The sequence below is a fragment of the Paroedura picta genome, chromosome 4 (genome assembly GCF_049243985.1).
Source record: "Paroedura picta isolate Pp20150507F chromosome 4, Ppicta_v3.0, whole genome shotgun sequence".
NCBI lineage: Eukaryota > Metazoa > Chordata > Lepidosauria > Squamata > Gekkonidae > Paroedura > Paroedura picta.
This window is the reverse complement of record NC_135372.1, coordinates 130,363,013-130,385,095: the sequence shown is the minus strand read 5'-3', so window position 1 is coordinate 130,385,095 and position 22,083 is coordinate 130,363,013. Positions and strand designations below refer to the sequence as shown.

Sequence of the window (22,083 nt, the reverse complement as noted above, 5' to 3'; positions counted from 1 at the left end):
GTGAAAACAGTTCTAAAAGAACTGCATCTAGCCATAGGTCACCCAGCTGGCTGCAAGTGGAGGAGCGGGGAATCAAACCTGGCTCACCAGATTAGAAGCTGCCATTCTTAACCACTACACCAAACGGACTCTCCTCAGGAGATCTGTGAAGGAGGAGTGGGGAATCAAACCTGGTTCCCGCCAGCAGCCAGGGAGAAACTGTCAACCCTAACTAGCTTATAAAATAAAACTCCAGCACTGGAAAAGAATTCTGCATATGCTTAGAAACTCTTCGCTTAGAATTGGCAACCCTGAGCAGAGGGCACTCATAATGAAATTAACTTGGAGTAAATTTTCTAGTAGTAGTAGTAGTAGTAGTAGTAGTAGTAGTAGTAGTAGTAGTAGTAGTAGTAGTAGTAGTATACTGTTTGTGGCCAAAGGCCATTATCAGTTTGATCAAAATAAAACACAGATAAAACACAGGAAGATTAAAAAACAGTCTTCAAGATAAGATGCCACAGAATTAAAACAGATGACAAAACTACAGGCTTTAAGTTTCAGATACCACCATTGCACCTGTTTCCTTGACAGGTGGAGCATATTGGCCTGCCATGTATGTAACACAGAGCCTATCAGGGCACAATGATTGAAATAGATGATGGGGTGATTTTAGGCAGGGTTGATGGCAATGCTACTATGGCAACTCTTCATTTCAATGAAATAAGCATGCCTGTCACCAGTTTTTAGCATTTGTGCAATTGTATTTTACTAACAGTTTTAAAAAAAGGCCACATTTCTGACTTAGTCATAAATTGCCACTTTTACCTTGAAAGGAAGACAACCCTGAAGGTAAAAGGGCTCTCTTAAGAAGGTTATACGCCCAATAAAAATCTTGGACATAACTGAAACTTGCATGCTAATGTAAGATGGCCCTGGATTTCATTTGATGGCACAACTGTAAAGAAAACAACAACAACAACAAAACACCTAGCCTTGCATTCAAGTAAATACTGCACCAGTTTTATCCTTCCTTTTCCGGATTTATATATACAATGCATATTTATGTATATGTAATGAGCTACAATGCATGTTCTTGGGCTCTTTCTGAAATACAGCAGAATTTTCATTTGAGTGCCCCATCCTGAATATCTGTAATGTACATAGCAAGACAGATCTCACTTGCACGATGGCCAGCATGGTGTTGTGGGTTTATCCTCTGATGTATTGAATTAGTCATTGTGTATTTGTACAAGACCCAAAAGACATGGGTTCAGTTCCTGCTCAGCTGTGGAAAATCACAGGAAGACCTTGGGTCACTCTTTCTCCCGCCTTCTTCCTGACTCATTTAACAGGTAAGGTTGCCAGCTCTGGGTTGGGGAAGACCTGGAGATTTGAGGGAATGGAGCCTGGGAGAAGCAGGGTTTGGAGGGGAGGGACCTCATAATTCCATAGTCTACCTTCCATAGCAACCATCCTATCCAGAAGACTTGATCTTCATTGCCTGGAGATCCACTGTAATAGTGGACAATCTCCAGGGGCCCCCTTTAGGTTGGTAGCCCAACTCACTGGATCATTGTAAGGCTTCTGTGCTCCATAGAGGGTTGCCAACCTTCAAACCAGGCCTGGAGATTTCCCAGAAGATATTTATGGGACAGCGATCAGTTCTCCTGGAGAAAATGGCAGCCTTGGAGGGTGAGCTCTACTTCCAAACCTCCAGAATCTCCTAACCCAGCATTAGCAATCCCAGCTGCACAGCATCAAATTTGAAATGGACTGCTGCCTGCACAGAATACCTAACAGGTGTTTAAGTAGCACACCTGTGCCACATCCACCTGGTTTAAAAAAGATGCTGCGTGAGCACAAAGACCCCAGGATGGGAGCTATGGCTTCGTCAACACCACACTCAAATCGTGCCCAGATCTTTGAGCTGGCCTTTGGCTCTTGTCTTGGAATGGGATGGTGTGTTTCATGCAGGACTGCAAAGATGCTTTCGTATTCACCAGGGGAAAAATACTATTTTCTTCTCCTCTAACACAACCTTCATGGGTGCTGTTGTGTGCATGGTTTTCAAGGGACCTTGTAAGAAACCTTGAGCTTAGACCTAAAGCCGGGATCCTGAGCCTTCGCTCGGGATTCGCCAAGCCCAGACTCTTAGCCAATCACAGAACAAATTTATGGGCCAATCACGGGCCTCCATTAAGATCCACTGGTGTGTCTTGGTGGGAGCCTCAAAGTGTATATAAGTTCCACAGTTCCGATTGCTGTTCAGTATTGCTGGTTGATGGAGCCGTGTGTCCATGTCCTCCTGAACCCACAGATTTAATAGGTGCCACTTGAAAACCCAGTTTCCCACCCAGTAGGATCTAACCAACGGGGGACAAACTGTGACTTTCCAGATGTCCATGGACTACTATGCCCCTGGGGCTCATGGGAATTGTAGTCCTTGGACATCTGGAGAGCCACAATTTGGCCACTCTGATCTAAACATTAAACCCTCCCCCAATACATTTTGTACTCCCTTTTCCAGTTCGGGGAGCAGGGTTTTTTGCACCGGCAACTAACTTTCTTCCCTTCCTCTTATTTTGTGCTAAACATCCAGCCTGGTGAAGAATTCTGACCTACTCCAAAGCTCACCCTCTAACTTGCCCTACATTGTGACTTTTGCCTTTGGTGTGAACGTTTCGCTTACCAGCTGTCCACTTCAGATTCAGTTCTGAAGCTGCCCTCCTAAACCTATATTCCTGGAAATCAATTAGTGGGTTTTGACTATCAGGATTTTACTTCTGAAGAAGAAGTTAGGAATGCAAGACACTGGCAGTACAGGTGACGTTTTTACAGCACAATCCTTTGGATCTTTACTCAGAAATAAATCCCACTTTACACACAGGGGATTACACCCCAGTAAGTGTAAGTGTAAGAGCCTCTTGTAACGCAGAGTCGTAAGGCAGCAGACATGCAGTCTGAAAGCTCTGCCCATGAGGCTGGGAGTTCAGTCCCAGCAGCCGGCTCAAGGTTGACTCAGCCTTTCATCCTTCTGAGGTTGGTAAAATGAGTACCCAGTTTGCTGGGGGGGGGGGGGGAATGGTAATGACTGGGGAAGGGGATGGCAAACCACCCCATATTGAGTCTGCCATGAAAACACTGGAGGGCGTCACCCCAAGGGTCAGACATGACCTGGCGCTTGCACAGGGGATACCTTTACCTTTAAGTAGGACTGCTCCTTGACTCTTGCTTGTCTTTTGTCCAAACTATGCACAGTTAGAGCGGTTTCTCAGTGGAACAGGCTTCCTCGGGAGATGCTGGATTTTCCATCTTTTGACATTTTTAAACAGAGGCTGGATAGCCATCTGACGGAGAGGCTGATTCTGTGAAGGCTCAAGGGGGTGGCAGGTTACACTAGACGAGCGATAGGGTTGTGAGTGTCCTACATAATGCAGGGGGTTGGACTAGATGACCCAGGAGGTCCCTTCCAACGCTATGCTTCTATGATTCTTACTTCCCATGCCACTTTTACATTACCCGTACTCTCCCAGTGGCATAAATCCTCTACTCCAATTACATTAACCAACACCATTTACGACCATCCGGGGGAATGCACCCATAAAGCATGCCTTTCCTTTCCACATACTGCATTCCGTCTTTATGAAGCCTGACCAATATCTTTTATTAGTTCATAACTAATCACTCCACTTTCTAATGAAAAGCTCCGTTTGCTCTCCCTCCAAAGAGACAATCGAGGCTCCCCTGACATTACGAGCACTTGGCGTCAATGCCAAGAATATTTCTGCCATTTAGGCTGATCTTCCCACATAATCCTTTCCCAGCTTATTAATATGCCGCGTCTATCACATAGATATCCTTTCTAACAACTGGTCATCTGTGTTGAGTTATTGGTGGCATTTCATATGGGCCGATCAACTTGCCGACCCCTCCGTTCTTGTGATCTGCCCAGCACAGAGTTTATCTTCATTTTAGTATCAATTTAAATAGCGGGGCGGTGGGAATCTATGCCGGAGGCTTTAAAACCTCCACGGCTGCCTCTTTCCCCAAGATAATGAAAGCCAGCCTCCGTGTATTCCAGTAAAAGGAGCCTGAGCCTGTAGAAAGAATTCCATTAAGCAGAAATGCAAAAACGTACCAGTGGGTTTATCTCTTTCTCTCCAGAAACGCTCCTCATCCTACGAACACTGAACATTTTTTTAAATCCCCTATTCAATTAAAATATGGGAGGAAATACATGTGCCTACAGAATGATTTTCTTATTGTAGCCCTGATAGAAACCCTGAGAGAGAGAGTGCCGCAGAATAGCTCGATCAGTCCACAGTGTAATCCTAAATAGTTACACCCCCTCTAAACCCATAGAAACTGGCACCCTTAATTAGCAAGCCTTATGATGTTCTTTCCGCCTACGTAACCTGGAAGTCCTCATCTTCACAAGCAGTCTTGGCCTTTCCTAGATCCATGTGAAACATCCTGAAGTAGGAAACGTACGTAACGCCTATGTTGCCAGAATTGCTGGGATCGGAGCGGCTTTTGACAGACAGGTCCTTAACATTTATACGTTCACCAGCTTGATAGTCCCGACGCCAACTCTAACCCGACTGATGTTACAAGAACAGCTGGAAAAGCCAAGACCACCAGGGGAGAAAGGATAAGGGAGTCCTTATTCCTGGAGAGGACCGTTTTGTATGACTGTTTTTATTTGGGCTCAATTGAATATGAAGGCTTAGCCCTCATCATTTCTGGGAGATTTTTAATGGGCGCCTCAGAGCACTTCTTACTGTCTCTAAGTACCTTCCCCCCATTTTATTTTCTTCATTTATATCCCACTTTCTCCTCAAATGGACTTACATTGTTCTTCTCTCCTCCACTGTGATCTGACCACAGTCCTACGAAGTAGGTTTGGCTGAGCGTGTATGACTGGCCAAATATCACCCGGTAAACTCTCACAGCAGAACAGGGATTCGAACCTGGGTCCGACACTTTTAACCACTAAACCACACTGCTTCTCAACCCTTCTGGAAGTCCCTTGAGCAGCTCTCGCTTTGAGCGAAGTCCGAGAACTTCAGAAGTCATCCTAGAGCAGTGGTTCTCAACCTGGGGGTCGGGATCCCTTTGGGGGTCAAACAACCCTGTCACTGGAGCGTGGCAGGCCAACAGCCCTGCAGGGTAGATCTAGAGCGTTCATCTGTCTGGAGCAGCGGAAAAGAGCGAGATCAGCATCGTGGAACAAGAGGCAGAACTGAACTGAGAAAACCCCATTTATATGCAATCACGAACCACGGATCTTCACGCCATTGGTCAGTTTCAGTCTAATTTCTGTGAAAGAACACTGGCATAATTTTATGGTTGGGGGTCACCACAACATGAGGAACTGTATTAAAGGGTCGTGGCATTAGGAAGGTTGAGAAACACTGTCCTAGAGGACTTCTACTTCAGTTTCAGGTAGGCCCAGCAGATGGGCTTCAGGAATTTGGGCTCATGGGAGAGAACCATGTTCCCATTTGACAGGTGGAAGAACCAGGCAATTCGCCAATTCTTCACCATATCAAGAGGAGTGCCTAACCGAAAAAGATGCGTAACTTGGCTCCCAAGACACTATTCAGTAGGCCAAATAGTTCAAACACACATTAAACACGGCATGCTCCGGCATAGATTATCATGAGCTTAGGATTTAAAAGGGAGTCACAGTCAAATAAATACTAAATTGCAAAGCCAAGTAAGGTAAGCAAACGCAATCAGTTGGTTTATGGAGACATCTGTTGTGCTCAGGAAGGTACCACAGAGATACACTAAACGCACATATGCTCAGCCAAGGCTTTCCTTCTGCACAGACCTCTTTCTATACTATACAAACTTTGTGAGCATGCACAACTTACACCCAGACAACGTCAGCCCTGACTGGATAAATGCAAGCTCCCATGTGCACTTAGCACATCTTTCTTCCGTGTGTTGTCACATAAACCTTTATGAGGAGTGATTTTTTGATGACCTGAAAACTGGCCCTGCAGCACTGAAAGTGGTATCTCCATGTTTGATGCAGGCAAGGAGTCCCTCATAGATGCATGTGCCTGAATCCATGGTGGGCGACAGTACACTGAAGAACTGTCCACTACAAAAAGTAGAGGAAATGGACATGTGCACTCCCCTCCTTCAAAGGCTGCAATTCAGCCTATGTCGAGTCATTCTTGTGTACAACCACTGGGATGGATGAAGTGGGATGGCACAGCTGCAGCGCAATCCTAAACAGAGTTGTATCCTTCCAAACTCATTGACAATTTAGGACCGCAATCCTAAAGGGGAAACTGCTTTCAGGATGTCCGTTTCACAGTGCTCCTGAACGGCCATTCTGGCTGCATTCATTATGTCAATGAAGATTAAACTATGCAAGAGGAAGACGAGGTCTGCAACCGCTGGCTTCGGCATTGCCACTGTAGAACGGTTAAGCTCCCATGGGATGCAGCCCGACATGCCAAAGCAATCCCGACAGCTTAATTCTGTGCACCTTCAGAGGCTAGCTCCCTCAGTCAGCCTGCAAACCTACGCACGCTTTGAGAGGAATCTACAGAGGCTGCAGGTCGCCGCCTCGGCTGAAAGCAAAACCTGAAAGCGAAGCCGTGCCTTTGATTCAAACCAGCCCAAAGAAGTGTGCAAGCTTTGGAGTTCTCCAGAACTCTTCATCAGACGCAGCCAGACTTAACTTCTGGGTAAATGGACAAATCTTGAAGGCACCACAACCGTTTGGGGGCCCAATCTGCTAGGAGGTTCTCTTGCCCCAAAGCCTGGCATGAGGATAATTCTCTGCACCCAGTGTTCATCTCCAAGGCCGTTTCTTTCCTTGCCCAAGCATGGTTGTTTGTTGCTGTGGGTTTTTTTAATGCACATAAACCTCCAGTCCCCACTTATGTCCCGCTCGCGGAGCGTGCTGTGAAACTCAAAAGCTTGCCACTCCATTGAGCCAACCCGTTGGAAACCGGCTGGTTCTCATTTTATAAATATGGTCTTCTCTGCTAAATTTGCTAATCTGCTTTATGCCAATAAAGGTATTGTGTGTGTGTATAAATATGGAATTTGCATGCATTGGCTGAAACTTCATGCCACCTGCCCTGGGGCCACCAGGGAAGGGAGAGATGGAAGACTAAGACAACTGTTGTTGATGTTGTTGTTAATATTATTATTCCTCTGCTTCCCCCGCCCCTTACATCCGTTCGCTCGGCCCCTCCGCGGCGAGCTGTTGCTATATTTATAATGCACATACCAGTTCGGGTCTGGAAAGGAGCTGCCGTCGCCCGTGTAAACCAACCTGGCTTCCCTTCTCGACGCGATCGCACACCCCCACGTGGGCCAAGCCTGCCTGCCAAGCCCGCCCGGCCCAGCCGATGGAAAAAAACATCAACCCGCAGAAATCAAAGCCGGCCGTGGGGGGTGTCCCCAGTACTTACCCCCAGGCGCCTGCTCCTGATCTTGACATACCCCTGCTTGACGATGTCGTTGAAATTGGTCGCCATCCTGCCGCCGGAGAGTCCAGGAGTTGGAGCGAACTTGCGGCCAGATCCAGTTTGGGGCGGGGGGGGGGGGTGGAGGTTGCTGGGGTTTGAATGTATATAATATCAGGCAGCGGGGCTGAGTCTTCCGGGCGGCCCTCTCCCCGACCCCCAGCACTCGCCGGCCGGACTTGTTAATCCACTTGGGAAGCGAGCCGGCGTGAATGAGCCGGGAGACTCCCCGCCCGCATCAGCTGACGGGCAAGACGGCGGCTCGGCGCTCACTGGCTGCGGGGAGGGGGCAGAGGAGGGGCCCGGCGCCGCCCACCCGCCTCCCCTCCCTCCCTCCCTGCCGCTCTGCCCTTGCGACCGCCTCTTCTCCCCTCCCGCCCGGCTTCGAAAGACGTGATAAAAGCAAGGATGCTCCTGTTTAATAAGAAGGGCCGGGAGTGGTGGGCGTGTGCGGTGGGGTGTGGCGGGGGCAATTAAAAGTAATGATAATAATAATCCAAATCCTTTCATGGCATATAAAACTATATCACTGTTAAAGTTGTTATTAATAATCATTAATAATGATTATTATTATGCATAATAATTGACCGGCTCGTGGCAGCTAACAAATTCACAGTAAAACTCCCAGTTAAAAACCCATTCAAAACTTCTATACCACCCTCCCAGCTTCTGCTCAGGGCGCTGTCCATGCGTAAGTATCAAATAGCAAAGGCAGCCGTTAAAACAACAGATTAAAATTAACAATGATTAAAATTAGCATTAAAAACAACATGCAAGTTAAATGTTAAAGCATTTCCAATAGGACTAATGTCCCTAGTTAAAATTCCCAGGTGGGGGGGGAGGTGTTGGGGTCCGTAAAGGAGCCGATTTTCCAGCTTTCCTCCTCCTCCAGCCTTTATTGGTGGATGTTATTTTATTGTAGGCCTTGACCACAGGCCTGGTCGCTGGGATCATCTCCTGCATACTTTGTGGGTTCTAAGATCAGCCCTGGTCATCTATGCAAGGGAGAAGTGCCTCTGAGCACATGCAGAACATATAATGCCTCCAACCCTGCCTTTAGGGGGTCCCTAGACACTGTTTATGGGAATGATCTGACCGCCATGGGAAAAGACTTTATTATGACTATTTCTTTAATTCATTTACACCATATTTTTCCCCAATGGGGAGCTGTTTACATCATTCGTACTACAACAACTCTGTGAGGTGGGCTAAGATGACAGCGTGACTAGCCCAAATGAGTTTCCATGGCAGAATGGAGATTTGAACCCAGATCTCCTGCATACTAATCCAACTCTCCAACCACTATGCCACACTACCGCCCTTTTTAAAAGAAAGAAAGGCAAGGAACACAAAAGCCACTGAAGAAGGGAAGGGAAGAGAAGGGAAGGGAAGGGAAGGGAAGGGCGTGTCGCTGGTAGGAGCAAAGTATTAAAAAAATAGGAAGCACAGCATAATTGTAACAAAGTTTTCAGCCAAGCCACAATGATAGCTTTTGGGGCATTAAAAAAGTTTAAGCTAGGGAGTAAAATGCATCTTCCACCTGGCTCTTAGTGTTCCGTTCCCCTAGCAATTTTCCTCCCTTCCTTTCAGCCCCTCCCCAGGACACCTTTCATTACAGATCCCTGGGGAATAACTTGGGGGAATTAATTCACGGTATTCCGCAAAATGCAGTGGACGTTGATGCTGCTTTGTAAGTCAGTTAAGAAACAGGGGGCTTGAAAAGATTTGCAAATTCAAATTTTGTCCTGAGCCAGAGTGGATGGGGGAAAAGAGCAGGACTTTGTGCGCACCAAGGGGGAGGGGGAGGACAAGAATGCTGTGCTCTGGGTGTTCTGCTGGTCTGCCCTCCTCCTTCACCGCCCACTGCCTGCATAATCACAAATGCTAGCCTTGCCTGAATCCGTCCCAGCAGTCACTGGCTGCGGGCATGATCCAATTAAGCTAGAAACGATCAGGGAGGAAAAAGAAAAAGTATGTAATAGAAACATGCCACTGTCCTTAGCCCACACCACACAATAACCCACACTGGAAGTATGGTAAAAACGTGGCATAGTGGTTAAACCCCAGCACTGCTTTGAAACCTAAACAGGGTCATTCATAGTTAATACATGGAGGGGAAACCATCAAAGACTTATGCAAAGCAAACTCTGCTCTGAGAGCCAGTTTGGTGTAGTGGTTAGGAGTGTGGACTTCTAATCTGGCATGCCAGGTTCGATTCTGCACTCCCCCACATGCAACCAGCTGGGTGACCTTGGCCTCACCACGGCACTGATAAAGCTGTTCTGACCAAGCAGTGATATCAGGGCTCTCTCAGCCTCACCCACCTCACAGGGTGTCTGTTGTGGGGAGAGGAATGGGAAGGCGACTGTAAGCCGCTTTGAGCCTCCTTCGGGTAGGGAAAAGTGGCATATAAGAACCAACTCTTCTTCTTCTTCTCCTTCTCATTGCCTTTCTTGGACTTCCCATGAGAGGTTGCATAAAGCAATTGCAATTTGAGGACACTTCATTGTTATTGTTAATGATAATGATCATGATGGACATGGGTTCAAATCCTCCGTGTTCATGTAGCTCACTGGGTGGCTTTGGCCTCCTGTTGTACTTAGGAGTATGCCAGACTGTTGATAAAGGCAGCTTTATCCCATCATATTCTAACAATGGTGACCAGCAGTCCCCCTAGTTTCCCAGCAGGGGTAGGTGGGGGGGGGTAGGTTTGCCACCGTATTCTTGTTGGTTTTGTATTGTTAATTATTGTTTTTAGTGAGGTTTTTAGGGGATTGTATTTTTACGATTTTGTACTGTTACCCGCCACGAGCCGGCTTGCCGAGAGTGGCGGGTAATAAATCCAAATAATAATAATAACAACAACACAACAACAACAACTATGCTTCCTTTCTTAAAATGGGATCATGTATTACAGCTGGAGGGCCAGGGAAATAACCGCCAGCAATCCGTCAGCATTAGGGCTTCCTATTAAATTTATTTTGTGAGCCACGACCCTCAATGGAAATAAATGTCTGGTTCGAGCCTTTCCAACGTGAGCATTATTCTATTAGCGCAAAATTGTATTAACATTTCTAATTGCAAGACAACGAAAGGTCATTCTGAAATAGTAGCCCTGTTGTTAATAATTTAAATGGATAATAATTATCACATTATAACAGCCTGGGAAAATATTTCAATACATGGCCGGATTTTGTGTCCCAATCTCTCTCTCTTTTTTTGGGGGGGGGGCGGGGGGGTAGAGGTAGTATGAGAAGGGTGAAATGAAACATTTGAACTGAAGAGACCAGCATCTGGGGGAGGGGGCATGGCATGCTTCCTAGTCTTATTTCTCCTCCGGAGGGACGGGTGAATTTGCCTGAATGATCTTTTTTTAAACGGTCACAATTCTCTCAGAGCTCTCGCAGGCCCTCCTAACCTCATAGGGTGTCTGTTGTGGGGAGAGGAAGGAAAGGCGATTGTGAGCCGCTCCTCCAGTTTACCAATGTTAAAATCTGGTCACCTTAGTGTGGGGGGAGGTGGGAAGAAGCATAAAGAACAAACATCAGGAAACCCACACAGGACTAAAATTATACTCTGAGGTTACAATCTTATTACTGCTAATATAATTTGTTTGTTTGTTATTCTGATTTCATAGAATCATAGAATCATAGAGTTGGAAGGGGTCACACAGGCCATCTAGTCCAACCCCCTGCTCAACGCAGGATCAGCCCAAAGCATTTCTATATCACCCCTCTCGAACCCTCTCATCTTGGGGCATTGTACAATCTTAAAACCATAGATCATTATCATTGTCACAAGGAATACAACCACATGCTACTCAGTAAATAGAACTGTGAAGCTATTCAAACATCTGTGCTGATCAATCACCAAATTATTTGTAGGAGCCCTGTTGAAGAGTAAATGGGGGGACGATGGGAAGAGGGAAGCCCCAACTAGAGTCTGCTGAGAGGTTTTCCACTGACCTCAACCCTAGGTTTGGTGGAAAAGCTCCATCTTGTAGGCCCTGCAGAACTCTGTGAGTTCCATTAAGGCCCTCATCTCATCTGGGAGCCCATTCCACCAAGCAGGAGCTAGGGCCAAGAGTACTTCCTTCCAGGGAGGGACCCTCAGCTGGTTGGCATTGGCTGATTGCAATGCTCTCCAGAGGATGTGTTATTAATTAATTTCTCTTCTCCAGCCTTCCATATTGTAAATCATAAGTCACCAACTATACCTTCCACTTTATTTATATCATATATATATAACTTTCATCATATTTAAATTGTAAGTAGGTCTACGTTTGCTTCCTTTAATCATCAGAAGTCATCCAATCGTTTCTTTCTCCCATATAAAAAGTCAATAAAAGGTTTCTATTGCTTCATAAATGAAGAGAAGGCTCCCACGCATCTCTCCCTTTGCGGAATGTGCACATGGAATTGTTCTTTTAAATACCACTAATGTTGACATTGATTAAAAGAATTAAAAGAAGCAGCCAGAGACAGGGGTGCATGGCAAAGACTTTCCTATAGAATCGCTGAGGGTCGGATACGACTGAACGGATAGCATCACCATCATCAATTTTGACGTACTCTTATGATGGCTACTAACTAGGAGTATTCCTAACCTTCCAACAACCCATAGAAGATGACATTTTCATCATTTTTTTAAAGAGTCCAAAAAAGAACAAACACCAGAAAAAGAAGACATGTCTTCTGAGAACAGAACATCTGGTAACCCTACCATAAGTGTGTCTTCCTTCTTCTCAATGGTCCAGGCCAAACTTTTTCAGCCAGGGTTTCATGAGGCCCTGGAGTTTCCCAAATGGGTGGAATTTAATTAATTTTAATATTTTTGTAATTGTTAAATATTTATTGGCAGGCTTCATGTGGAGGAGGAGTGGAGGATCAAACCCAGATCCCCAGAGTACTGTCCATGATGCTTAACTAGTACACCACGCTGGGTCTCATGAGGCTACGGTCCTCAGTGTGATGTGGATGGGGATAGCCACCCATATGCCCTCCTTCATCCACATCAGCAATGCCAACAGGGCAGCTGTCATGCATGCCCTTCTTATGCTGAGGTGGGAAGAAATATCTTCGAAACAACCAAGGTGTCTTGGGTTATGAAGGCCACTTGAACTCACTGATCTTACCATTGCTAAGGTTAGAAGAAGAAGAAGAAGAACAAGAACAAGAAGAAGAAGAAGAAGAACAAGAACAAGAACAAGAAGAAGAACAAGAAGAAGAACAAGAACAAGAACAAGAACAAGAACAAGAGTTTATACCCTGCTTTTCACTACCTAAAGGAGACTCAAAGCAGCTTACAATCACCTTCCCTTCCTCTCCCCCCACAACAGACCTGTGAGGTAGGTGAGGCTGAGAGAGCTCTGAGAGAAACTGTTCTGTCAGAACAGCTCTAAAAGGTCTAGCCCAAGGTCACCCAGCTGGCTGCATGTGGAGGAGGAATGGGGAATCAAACCCAGTTCTCCAGATTAGAAGCCACCACTCTTAAACACAACACCAAGCTGGCTCATTGAACTCAATACATTAACAAAACTGGCTAAAGTACTGGACAAAGGTCTGGGAGCCCTGACCTGGATAGGCCAGGCTAGCCTGATCTCATCAGCTAAGCAGGGTCAGCCTGGGCTAGTATTTGGATGGGAGACCAACAAGGAAGCCTGGAGTCACTATGCAAAGGCAGGCAATGGCAAATCACCTCTGCTTGGCTCTTGCCTTGAAAACCAGTCAGCTGCAACTTGGTAAGAATTTCCACCACCAGGATATGGGAAACCCAGGTCCAAACCCATGTTCTGCCATGGAAGTTCGCTGGGTGACTTTGGGCCTGTTGACCCACCTCACAAGGTTGTTGTAAGGATAAAACAGAAAAGACGAGAACAATGCAAGCTGCTGTCGGTCCCAATTGTGGAGAAAGATGGGTATCAGTGAAGTAAATAAGTACTGAAATGGAGGGCTTGGCCTTTTATATTCATTTCCTTTTCTTTACGACTTTTACAGAGAGTACATTATAAAAGGTTCTTTCTACTCTTTGCTGTTGGAAGCAGTAAAGATCCTCCTGCTTCATCATTTTACAACCTCTCGCTGCTACGAATGTAGATTGGACCTTTCATGGTAAGTTTCTTGGAGCAGAGTATTGCCTTTTGCCATTCTTACTCCCTAATTCTCTATCCTTCTTCCTCTTTATTGGATGATTCATCATCCTCATCATTCATCACCACTTTCACCATTGGGATCCAGTAAATGCAAGTCCTTCTTCTTTCACAGTGACAACCCCCTATACTACCTCCATCCCTCCAAGTCAGTCATTTCCTACAGGATGTTCTCAATTTTCTGGGTCTCACACTTTCAGCATAGTCTACCACACAGGGTTGTTGTGAGGAAAAAGCTGAGAAAAGGAGAACAACATCAGACATCTGGGATCCCCCATGGGGGAGGGGAAGACAGGATATTATTGAAGTAAATAAACTATTGAGATGTATAATAAAATCCAGAGTCCAGGGGCACCTTTAAGACCAACAAAGATTTATTCAATGTTGACATTGATTAAAAGAATTAAAAGAAGCAGCCAGAGACAGGGGCGCATGGCGAAGACTTTCCTATAGAATCGCTGAGGGTCGGACACGACTGAACGGATGACTTCATCATCATCAGGTGGGCATGTCCACAGCTGCGCTTCCCAGCCGTATTGTACACGATGGCCCCACTTCTGGGGTTTCTCAAAGCCTGAAGGTCTCAGGGGTTTTTCGAGGGTAGAAAAGTTGAGGAAGATTTGAAGATTGCAGCTTTTCCATTCTGCTTCTTTTAATTCTTTTAATCAATGTCAACACTGAATAAATCTTTGTTGGTCTTAAAGGTGCTACTGGACTCTGATTTTATTATACATCTCAATAGTTTATTTACTTCAATAAATGGAAAAGCTCTGTCCCCCCGCTCCCCCCGCTCCCTCCCCCTTCCTCCCAGAACTCCACCAGAGCGCTCTGGACCTGTTGTGGTATTGCAATGTTGCATCGTTATACTATTTATTATATCGTTATACTGTTATACTGTTATATTGTTATACTGTTATGCTGTTATTAATTACTGTATGTTTTTAACGAAGACTGTTTCATGTATTGTTGATTAGTTTAAGGTAAACCGCCCTGAGCCTTCGGGGAGGGTGGTATATAAAGCTAATAAATAAATAAATAAATAAATAAATAAATAAATAAATAAATAAATAAATAAATAAATAAATAAATAAATAAATAATTCAAGGCGTGAGCTTTCGAGTGCAAGCACCCTTCTTCAGACTATGAGCTCCTTGCATGTCAGGGAATATATAGCAAAAATCAGTTCTGTTACATCAGTAGACTGTCAAAGGGCTTCACGACATGGCTGCTAAAAACATTTTTTTCCCCCAGAAAGACACCTTAAACATCGACAGAAAGGCAGACCTCGACAGATGGGAGGGAAATGGGGATGGAGGACTGAAAGGAGGACAGAGTTCTTATAGAACAAACTTTTGCAAAGGCATGGGCCTGTACCCCATCATATTGTTTCTCCTGTGGAGTGTCATTTCTAACCCAACGTTCCGCTTGGCATATCATACAGGACATCAATTTATCCAGGGGTGGCCAAACTGTGGCTCTCCAGATGTCTGTGGACTACAATTCCCATGAGTCCCTGCTGGCAGGGACTCATGGGAACTGTAGTCCACAGACATCTGGACATCCAGTTTGGACACTCTTGAATACTGAATTGTAACAGTCCAAACAGCCCAGAACAGCCTGATGTGCCTCCAAGTGGCACCTGGAGATCTTCCAGAAGGTCAAGATCCATTACTCTGGAGGAAATGGCTTCTTTGGGGAGTTCATGGCATTAAACCTTGCTGTCACACAACCAAATGCAGCCCATGATAATTCTTTGTCAAAACAGCCAATCAGTCCCCTGGAATTCAGTGCAGTTTACAAAAACACAAGGAGAAACCAAACTGCCTGTATGTACATAGAGAGCTGTCAAGCCATAGGCATCCAAATAGAGCTTTCAAGGCAAGAGACAGTCAGACCGACCTTGCTGGTCTCCCATTCAAAGACTACTCTGTGCCGATCCAACTTAGCTTCTGTGATTTGACAAGATCAAGCTAGGCGGGGCCACCCAAGTCAGAGTAAACAAGTGGAAAAGAGCCAAAGAAATGTGTAGTGGTTAACGTGTTGGACTAGGATCTGGGAAACCCGGGTTTGAATCCCCACTGTGCCATGGAAGCTTGCTGGGTGATCTTGGGCCAGTCACGCACTCTTAGCGTAACCTACCTCACTGGGTTGTTGTGCGAATGAAAGGGAAGAGAGGGAAATGATGGAAACTGCTTTGGGTCCCAATTGGGAAGAATGGCAGGATAAAAATCAAGTCAATGAATACAGAGCTGGTGAGCTCCCCTTCATTGGCAGTCTTCAAGCAGAGGCTGGACAGATCCTTATCATGGATACTTTAGGCTGATTCTTCATTGAGCAGAGGGTTGTACTAGATGGCCTGCATGCCCCTTCCAACTCTAGGACCTAGTCTGCACACAATAGATAACGCACTTTCAATGCACTTTTGAAGTAGATTTTCCCGTTCCGCACAGGAAAATCCAGCTGCTAAAGCACATTGAAAGTGCATTATCCTGTGTATGCAGACTAGGCCCAGGATTCTAAGAAAGTTCCTGTTCTCCTCTCCCCACTTCTAAATTGCTGTGATTGTTCCTTCCACGTGCACCGACCCAAGCTGGTCGCATAGCCTCATTTGCCATTTCATGACCACTTAATCCAATGGCCTCATTCTTTTGTGTAGTTCGAGAATGGGGGAAATGAGGTATCCTAAGGGTATTCCAACCCAACTAGCATGTCTCCATGCTGCTTTGTCTATAGAATGTAACTGGCTTTATCAAAGTACTTTCCCCTCAATGCAAAGTTCAACAGCTCCTGTCTTCCTTTTCACTGTTTGTACGGTGTCCTTGTTGTTGCTTTAAGTTCCTTGAAGGGAAACATTCTCTCATGCCTACTGAAGCTGAGCTCAACAAAGCCATGGTGACAGAATGTTAATGATGTAGCTGGCTAACGAGCTCATCAGGCCTTGGCCATGGACAATGAACACCAAGGGCACGGGCTGGAGCACAGACAAACCCGAAGAAAGGATGGGCCAAGTCAGCAGATTCGGTGAATGGCAGGTGGCCAAGGGAGCATTAAATGGGGCACCCTTTCATGAAGTTCATTCTCCTCAGATCACTGAGCTTTGCAAAGGGAGCCTGCGGCCACTCCTTGGCCTACTGTAATGCCTGGCCCTTCGGCTTGCAGCTAAGAACAAGAAGCCCTTTCTCGTAATGCCAACAGGTTGGTTCCAGTCCATCCCCAACTTTCTCAGAGGGACAGACCAGAACGAATGGGATGAAATTAATTCAAAAGAAATTCCATCTAAACATCCGGAAGAAGTTCCTGACAGAGCGGTTTCTCAGTGGAACAGGCTTCCTCGGGAGGTGGTGGGTTCTCCATCTTTGGAGATTTTTAAACAGAGGCTGGATAGCCATCTGACAGATAGGCTGATTCTGTGAAGGAAAAGGGGTGGCAGGTTACAGTAGATGAACGATAGGGTGTGAGTGTCCTGCATAGTGCAGGGGGTGGGACTAGATGACCCATGAGGTCCCAACTCTAATTATTCTATGATTCTAAGCATTTCTGTAAGGGGACTGAAAAGGAGAGAGACTGATCCTATCTACTAGGCTGGAGAAGGTTTTAATCATAGAATCATAGAGTTGGAAGGGGCCATACAGGCCATCTAGTCCAACCCCCTGCTCAACGCAGGATCAGCCCTAAGCATCCTAAAGCATCCAAGAAAAGTGTGTATCCAACCTTTGCTTGAAGACTGCCAGTGAGGGGAGCTCACCACCTCCTTAGGCAGCCTATTCCACTGCTGAACTACTCTGACTGTGAAATTGTTTTCCTGATATCTAGGCTATATCGTTGAAGTTTAAACCCATTACTGCGTGTCCTCTCATCTGCAGCCAACAGAAACAGCATCCTGCCCTCCTCCAAGTGACAACCTTTCAAATACTTAAAGAGGGCTATCATGTCCCCTCTCAACCTCCTTTTCTCCAGGCTGAACATTCCCAAGTCCCTCAACCTATCTTCATAGGGCTTGGTCCCTTGGCAATAAAGGAATGAACACACCGGAGGGGAGGGGGACACACTGGGTAGAAAGGAAGAGAAGGGATTGATTTCACAAGCTCTCCCCTCCCCAGATTCACAGACGAACGTGAGTAAGGATAGGCACGAACCAAATCACAAAGCAAAATTCATCACGAATTCTGCCCTGTTGCCATCATGAACTTGCATGAACTTTAAAGCAGTTCCTGGCGGTTCGTGTTAGATGAGCGAATGTCAATATCGAGCAAGAAATAAAGTTCTGTTCATCACAGAGGCCGTGGTTAACGCTTCTTCTGGCACGTCTGTTGATAAAGACTGCCACCCTCATTAGTGAACCCGTTCATTAAGTTCCTGTCATAATTGCTCAGCTAGGCTATGGTCCAGTGAGCAACAGGGAGACGGTTTGCATTCAGAGAACTGGAACAATTTTGTTTCTTCACAGAGGAAGCCCTCCCTCGTCAACCATGGGTATGAATAGGAGAATGGGGATCTCATTCAGAACGGTGCTGGCCTCAACCTCATCATGTGGATCCAGCAAAGGACAGCATATACTTAAAAAAAAATGCTATGGCTTGTATACTAAGCAGCATGATACCAGTCTGTCATAGAATCATAGAATCATAGAATCATAGAGTTGGAAGGGGCCATACAGGCCATCTAGTCCAACCCCCTGCTCTACGCAGGATCAGCCCTAAGCGTCCTAAAGCATCCAAGAAAAGTATGTATCATGAGTAGCTCTCTTCATGCCATGAATTTGGGTTTGGGGTCTACCTACAATACTTGCAGAAGGCCTCATGCCTAGGCTGGAGAATTCTTACAATCCTAGAGTTGGAATGGACCACACAGGCCATCTTGTCCAACTCCCTGCTCAAAGCAGGATCAGCCTGAAGCATCCAGGATAGGTATTTGCCCTACCACTGCTTAAAGACCTCCAGTGAGGGGGAGCTCACCGCCTACTTAGGCAGCTGATTCTAAAGCTGAACTACTCTGACTGAATTTCCCCCCCCCCCTTATATCTAGCTAGTACCTTCCAACACATAGTTTAATGCCATTACTGCAGGTCCTGTGCTTTGCTACCAAATTGTCTTTGGTTTATTTTCTCTCTTTCTCATGTTTCCCAGGAGAGGAGCGGATGTATTGTAATCTCATTTCATATTTTGTCCAGGCTTCAGGCCTGGTGTTAATATCTTTGTTTCCACGGCCTTGTGAGGAGCAAGGTCTCAGAGGGTTGTTTGGGAAAAGATTGTACAAACACGAGATGTGTTAAGCCATGGTTCTGGGAAGCTGGCCCACCGGATTTAAGCTGGCTTTCCTGGGGGGGGGCGGGTAGAGTGATGGAAAGTATGTTATATATATATATAGGTAAAGTGTCTTCACCTATCAATAGCCTTTAGAGCAGGGGTAGTCAAACTGCAGACCTCCAGATGTCCATGGACTACAATTCCCATGAGCCCCTGCCAGCGTTCGCTTCTCCTCCACATGCAACCTTGGGCTCACCACAGCCCTGATAAAGCTGTTCCGACTGAGCAGTGGTATCAGGGCTCTCTCAGCCTCACCTCCCTCACAGGGTGTCTGTTGTGGGGAGAGGAAAGGGAAGGCGACTGTAAGCCGCTTTGAGACTCCTTCGGGTAGAGATCTCTGTAGTCTGGAGGTGAGCTGTAATTCCAAGGGATCCCCAGGTCCTACCTGGAGGCTGGCATCCCTAGCCAAGAGCCACTACACCTAGATCCAGTTCAAGGACTGTGTGCAGCCTGCACAAGGATTCCTTTCTTTCCAGGTTTCCCCTTTCCCTGGAAGCCATTTCCAACCATCGCAAAATATATTTCCAGGTCTTGCTAGGATTGCCAAAGTTACAAGTGATCTCCAAATTACACAGATCATTTCCCCTGAGGAGAATGGCTGCTCTGCATGGTGGGCTTTATGACAGCTGAAACGATAGATTCCTTCAACAGCAAGCATTTTATTTTATGAGTGATGCCATGCCATGGATGTTGCAAACATGACTTCCAGGGGCATGGCAGCTGGCATCACTTCTGGGGTTACTTGAAGCCTGAAGAATATTTCATGGTCAAAAGCTTGAGAAAGGCTGGTCTGCAGTATACACATCAATGCTAGATGATGAGTTTCCACGTCCCCTTAGGCTGTAAGGCAAGAATACTGCAAATACGTTTGGCCCAGATATTGCCGTTCAAATTATGGTCAAAAGTAGGGAACATCCAGGAGATGCTTCCTGTTGGGACTTCAAGGAATAGCATTCTTGGTGATCTGAAATTATGAACAAGCAAAGCTGCCTTTGACTTGAGTCTCACCTTTGGCTCATCCACTGACAGTTGTTTTCAAAGGCAGTGATCTTTGTAGCCATGCTACCATAGAGTCTTTGAGCTGATGATACTGAGGGTTGAATCCAGGATCTTGTGCATGAAATGTAAGAGACAAGCACAGGAATTTTATTTGGGCTCAGATTTTGTTATTAAAGTTTGTTTTGTTTCGATTATTGAATGTCTTATCGACATGTGCTCAGGTTAGTAAATCAAGTCAGTCAGTGTTTGTATGGGAAATGCATTTCTATCTTTACCTACACCCTCCAGAACTGGATGAATTTCTCAAGGCATTTTAGCTGATAATTGTTCCTCCCTCTCAAAAGTCAGCCAGAAAGGAGGCAATGGCACCAGTTTGTGTGTGTGTGTGTGTGTGTGTAAAGTATCACCAAGTCACAATTGACTTATGGGTGACACCTGCAGAGGTGGTTGGTCATTGCTTTCCTCTGCAGAGTCTTCCTTGGTGGTCTCCCTTCCAAGTACTGCCCTGCTAAACTTCCAAGATCTGATGAGATCAGGCTATACCATGCCTGCTTCTCTCCTGGCATCATTGCAGAGATAATGAAAATCTCCTCTCAATTTGCTTATTAATGACTATTTGTCTATTGTAGCTATGGCTGTGTATCATGATTCTAACCATAGGCTCAGAGCCTGAGTGGAGTGCAGTCCCAAAGAGAAAGGTTAGAGGGACAATTCATTGTTGTACAGTGACCTTCATCTCAGCTCATTAATTGGGCAGCCTTGATGCCCTATGAAGTGAGTATAATATAATGCCCACCTTGCTGCCAGGTGAGACTTCATGGGCACTTTCATGCATGCTAAATGTGGATTTAACCACACAGTAAAATCCAGCTGTAAAGTAGATTGACAGAGAGCATGTGTTGAGGCCAGAACAAACTACAAGCTAATATAGTCAGTAAAATCTATGGGTCTCCCTCCATTCAATTCTGGGTCATTCCTGGCACTAAATACTCAAGATTCAATGTGGGAGAAGGCAGATTAATTGATAAACAGACAGGAAACTGAGCTTTTAAAGTTTTATTGTGGCTTTAACTGTGATTTATAATATAATACATGTGGAATATATATTGTGAACTTCCTGCTTGTGGGGAGGGGTGGTCGAAAGGAAAGGAAAGAAAGGAAAGGAAAGGAAAGGAAAGGAAAGGAAAGGAAAGAAGGAAGGAAGGAAGGAAGGAAGGAAGGAAGGAAGGAAGGAAGGAAGGAAGGAGAGAGAAAGAAAGAAAGAAAGAAAGAAAGAAAGAAAGAAAGAAAGAAAGAAAGAAAGAAAGAAAGAAAGAAAGAAAGAAAGAACCCACAAGCCAGGCACAGTGTAGAAGTCAAAGCTCCTAGCCAACCCCTTTTAATTACTTTCAGCTCTATTGCTGGCCAAAGGCACATTTGTACAATCGTCTCACCAGAAATAAGGGCTCATTTACAGTAAACTGCCTTTTTTTCAGAGCAATGTCTGTGATACTTTGGAGCTATCCCAGGTCCTGACGACCCTGAATTGGACTGCTCTACCAAGCCACCTTCCCCCCCCCCCCCATTACCTGCTATCATAGAGTTCCATAACCTTTTTAATCCTGCAAGCACCTTTGTCATTCGGAGGCAGAGTGGCAGGTGTTATTGCAAAACGGCTGCTACAAATTTGTTGTGAAGAACCCCCAAACAAGAAGAAAGGGGGAATCTAAACAAATGACCATAGGGAACATCATAGCCAAAGTGGGAAGATAAAACACAAACACAGTGAAGACTACCAAGTGGGTGAGGGACAAACACAAGAAGAAGACCATGGGGAGATAAAACAAATTTAGACCATTTATGCACTGGGAACTTCACTGCCCCACCTCTCATGCAGGAATACAAATCGGGGGTGGATGGGGTGTACTGGGCCAAATGCTCCCCCGTCTGGGTGCAGGAAGAAGTGGGGCAAGCTGCCACAACTAAAACACCAGCCTGCAGTCCAGCATAAAACCTCCAGTGCATAAACGGTCATAGAGAAGACTACGGACGAGGGAAACAAGAAAATAACCCTCACATAAAAGAAGCATATGCCTATCAAGGAGCAGGATAAGACACACACACAAGCAGCCCAAGGGTGGGAGGAGGCATTACATTGCATGGTCTGACTACCCTG

General features: G+C 45.7%; 1 protein-coding gene across 2 annotated transcripts in view; it reads right to left on the bottom strand.

Moving 5' to 3' along the window:
• DOK5 (docking protein 5) overlaps positions 1-7,735 on the bottom strand; it is a 77,129-nt gene extending 69,394 nt beyond the window's left edge. The window contains exon 1 of one of the 2 annotated variants that reach the window (XM_077335657.1): positions 7,422-7,735. In XM_077335657.1, coding sequence (XP_077191772.1) covers positions 7,422-7,487 — 66 coding nt within the window. In that variant the 5' untranslated portion in view covers positions 7,488-7,735. The remainder of the gene's footprint in view (positions 1-7,421) is intronic. The other variant, XM_077335655.1, reaches the window with a different exon arrangement.
• Positions 7,736-22,083: the final 14,348 nt, after the last annotated feature.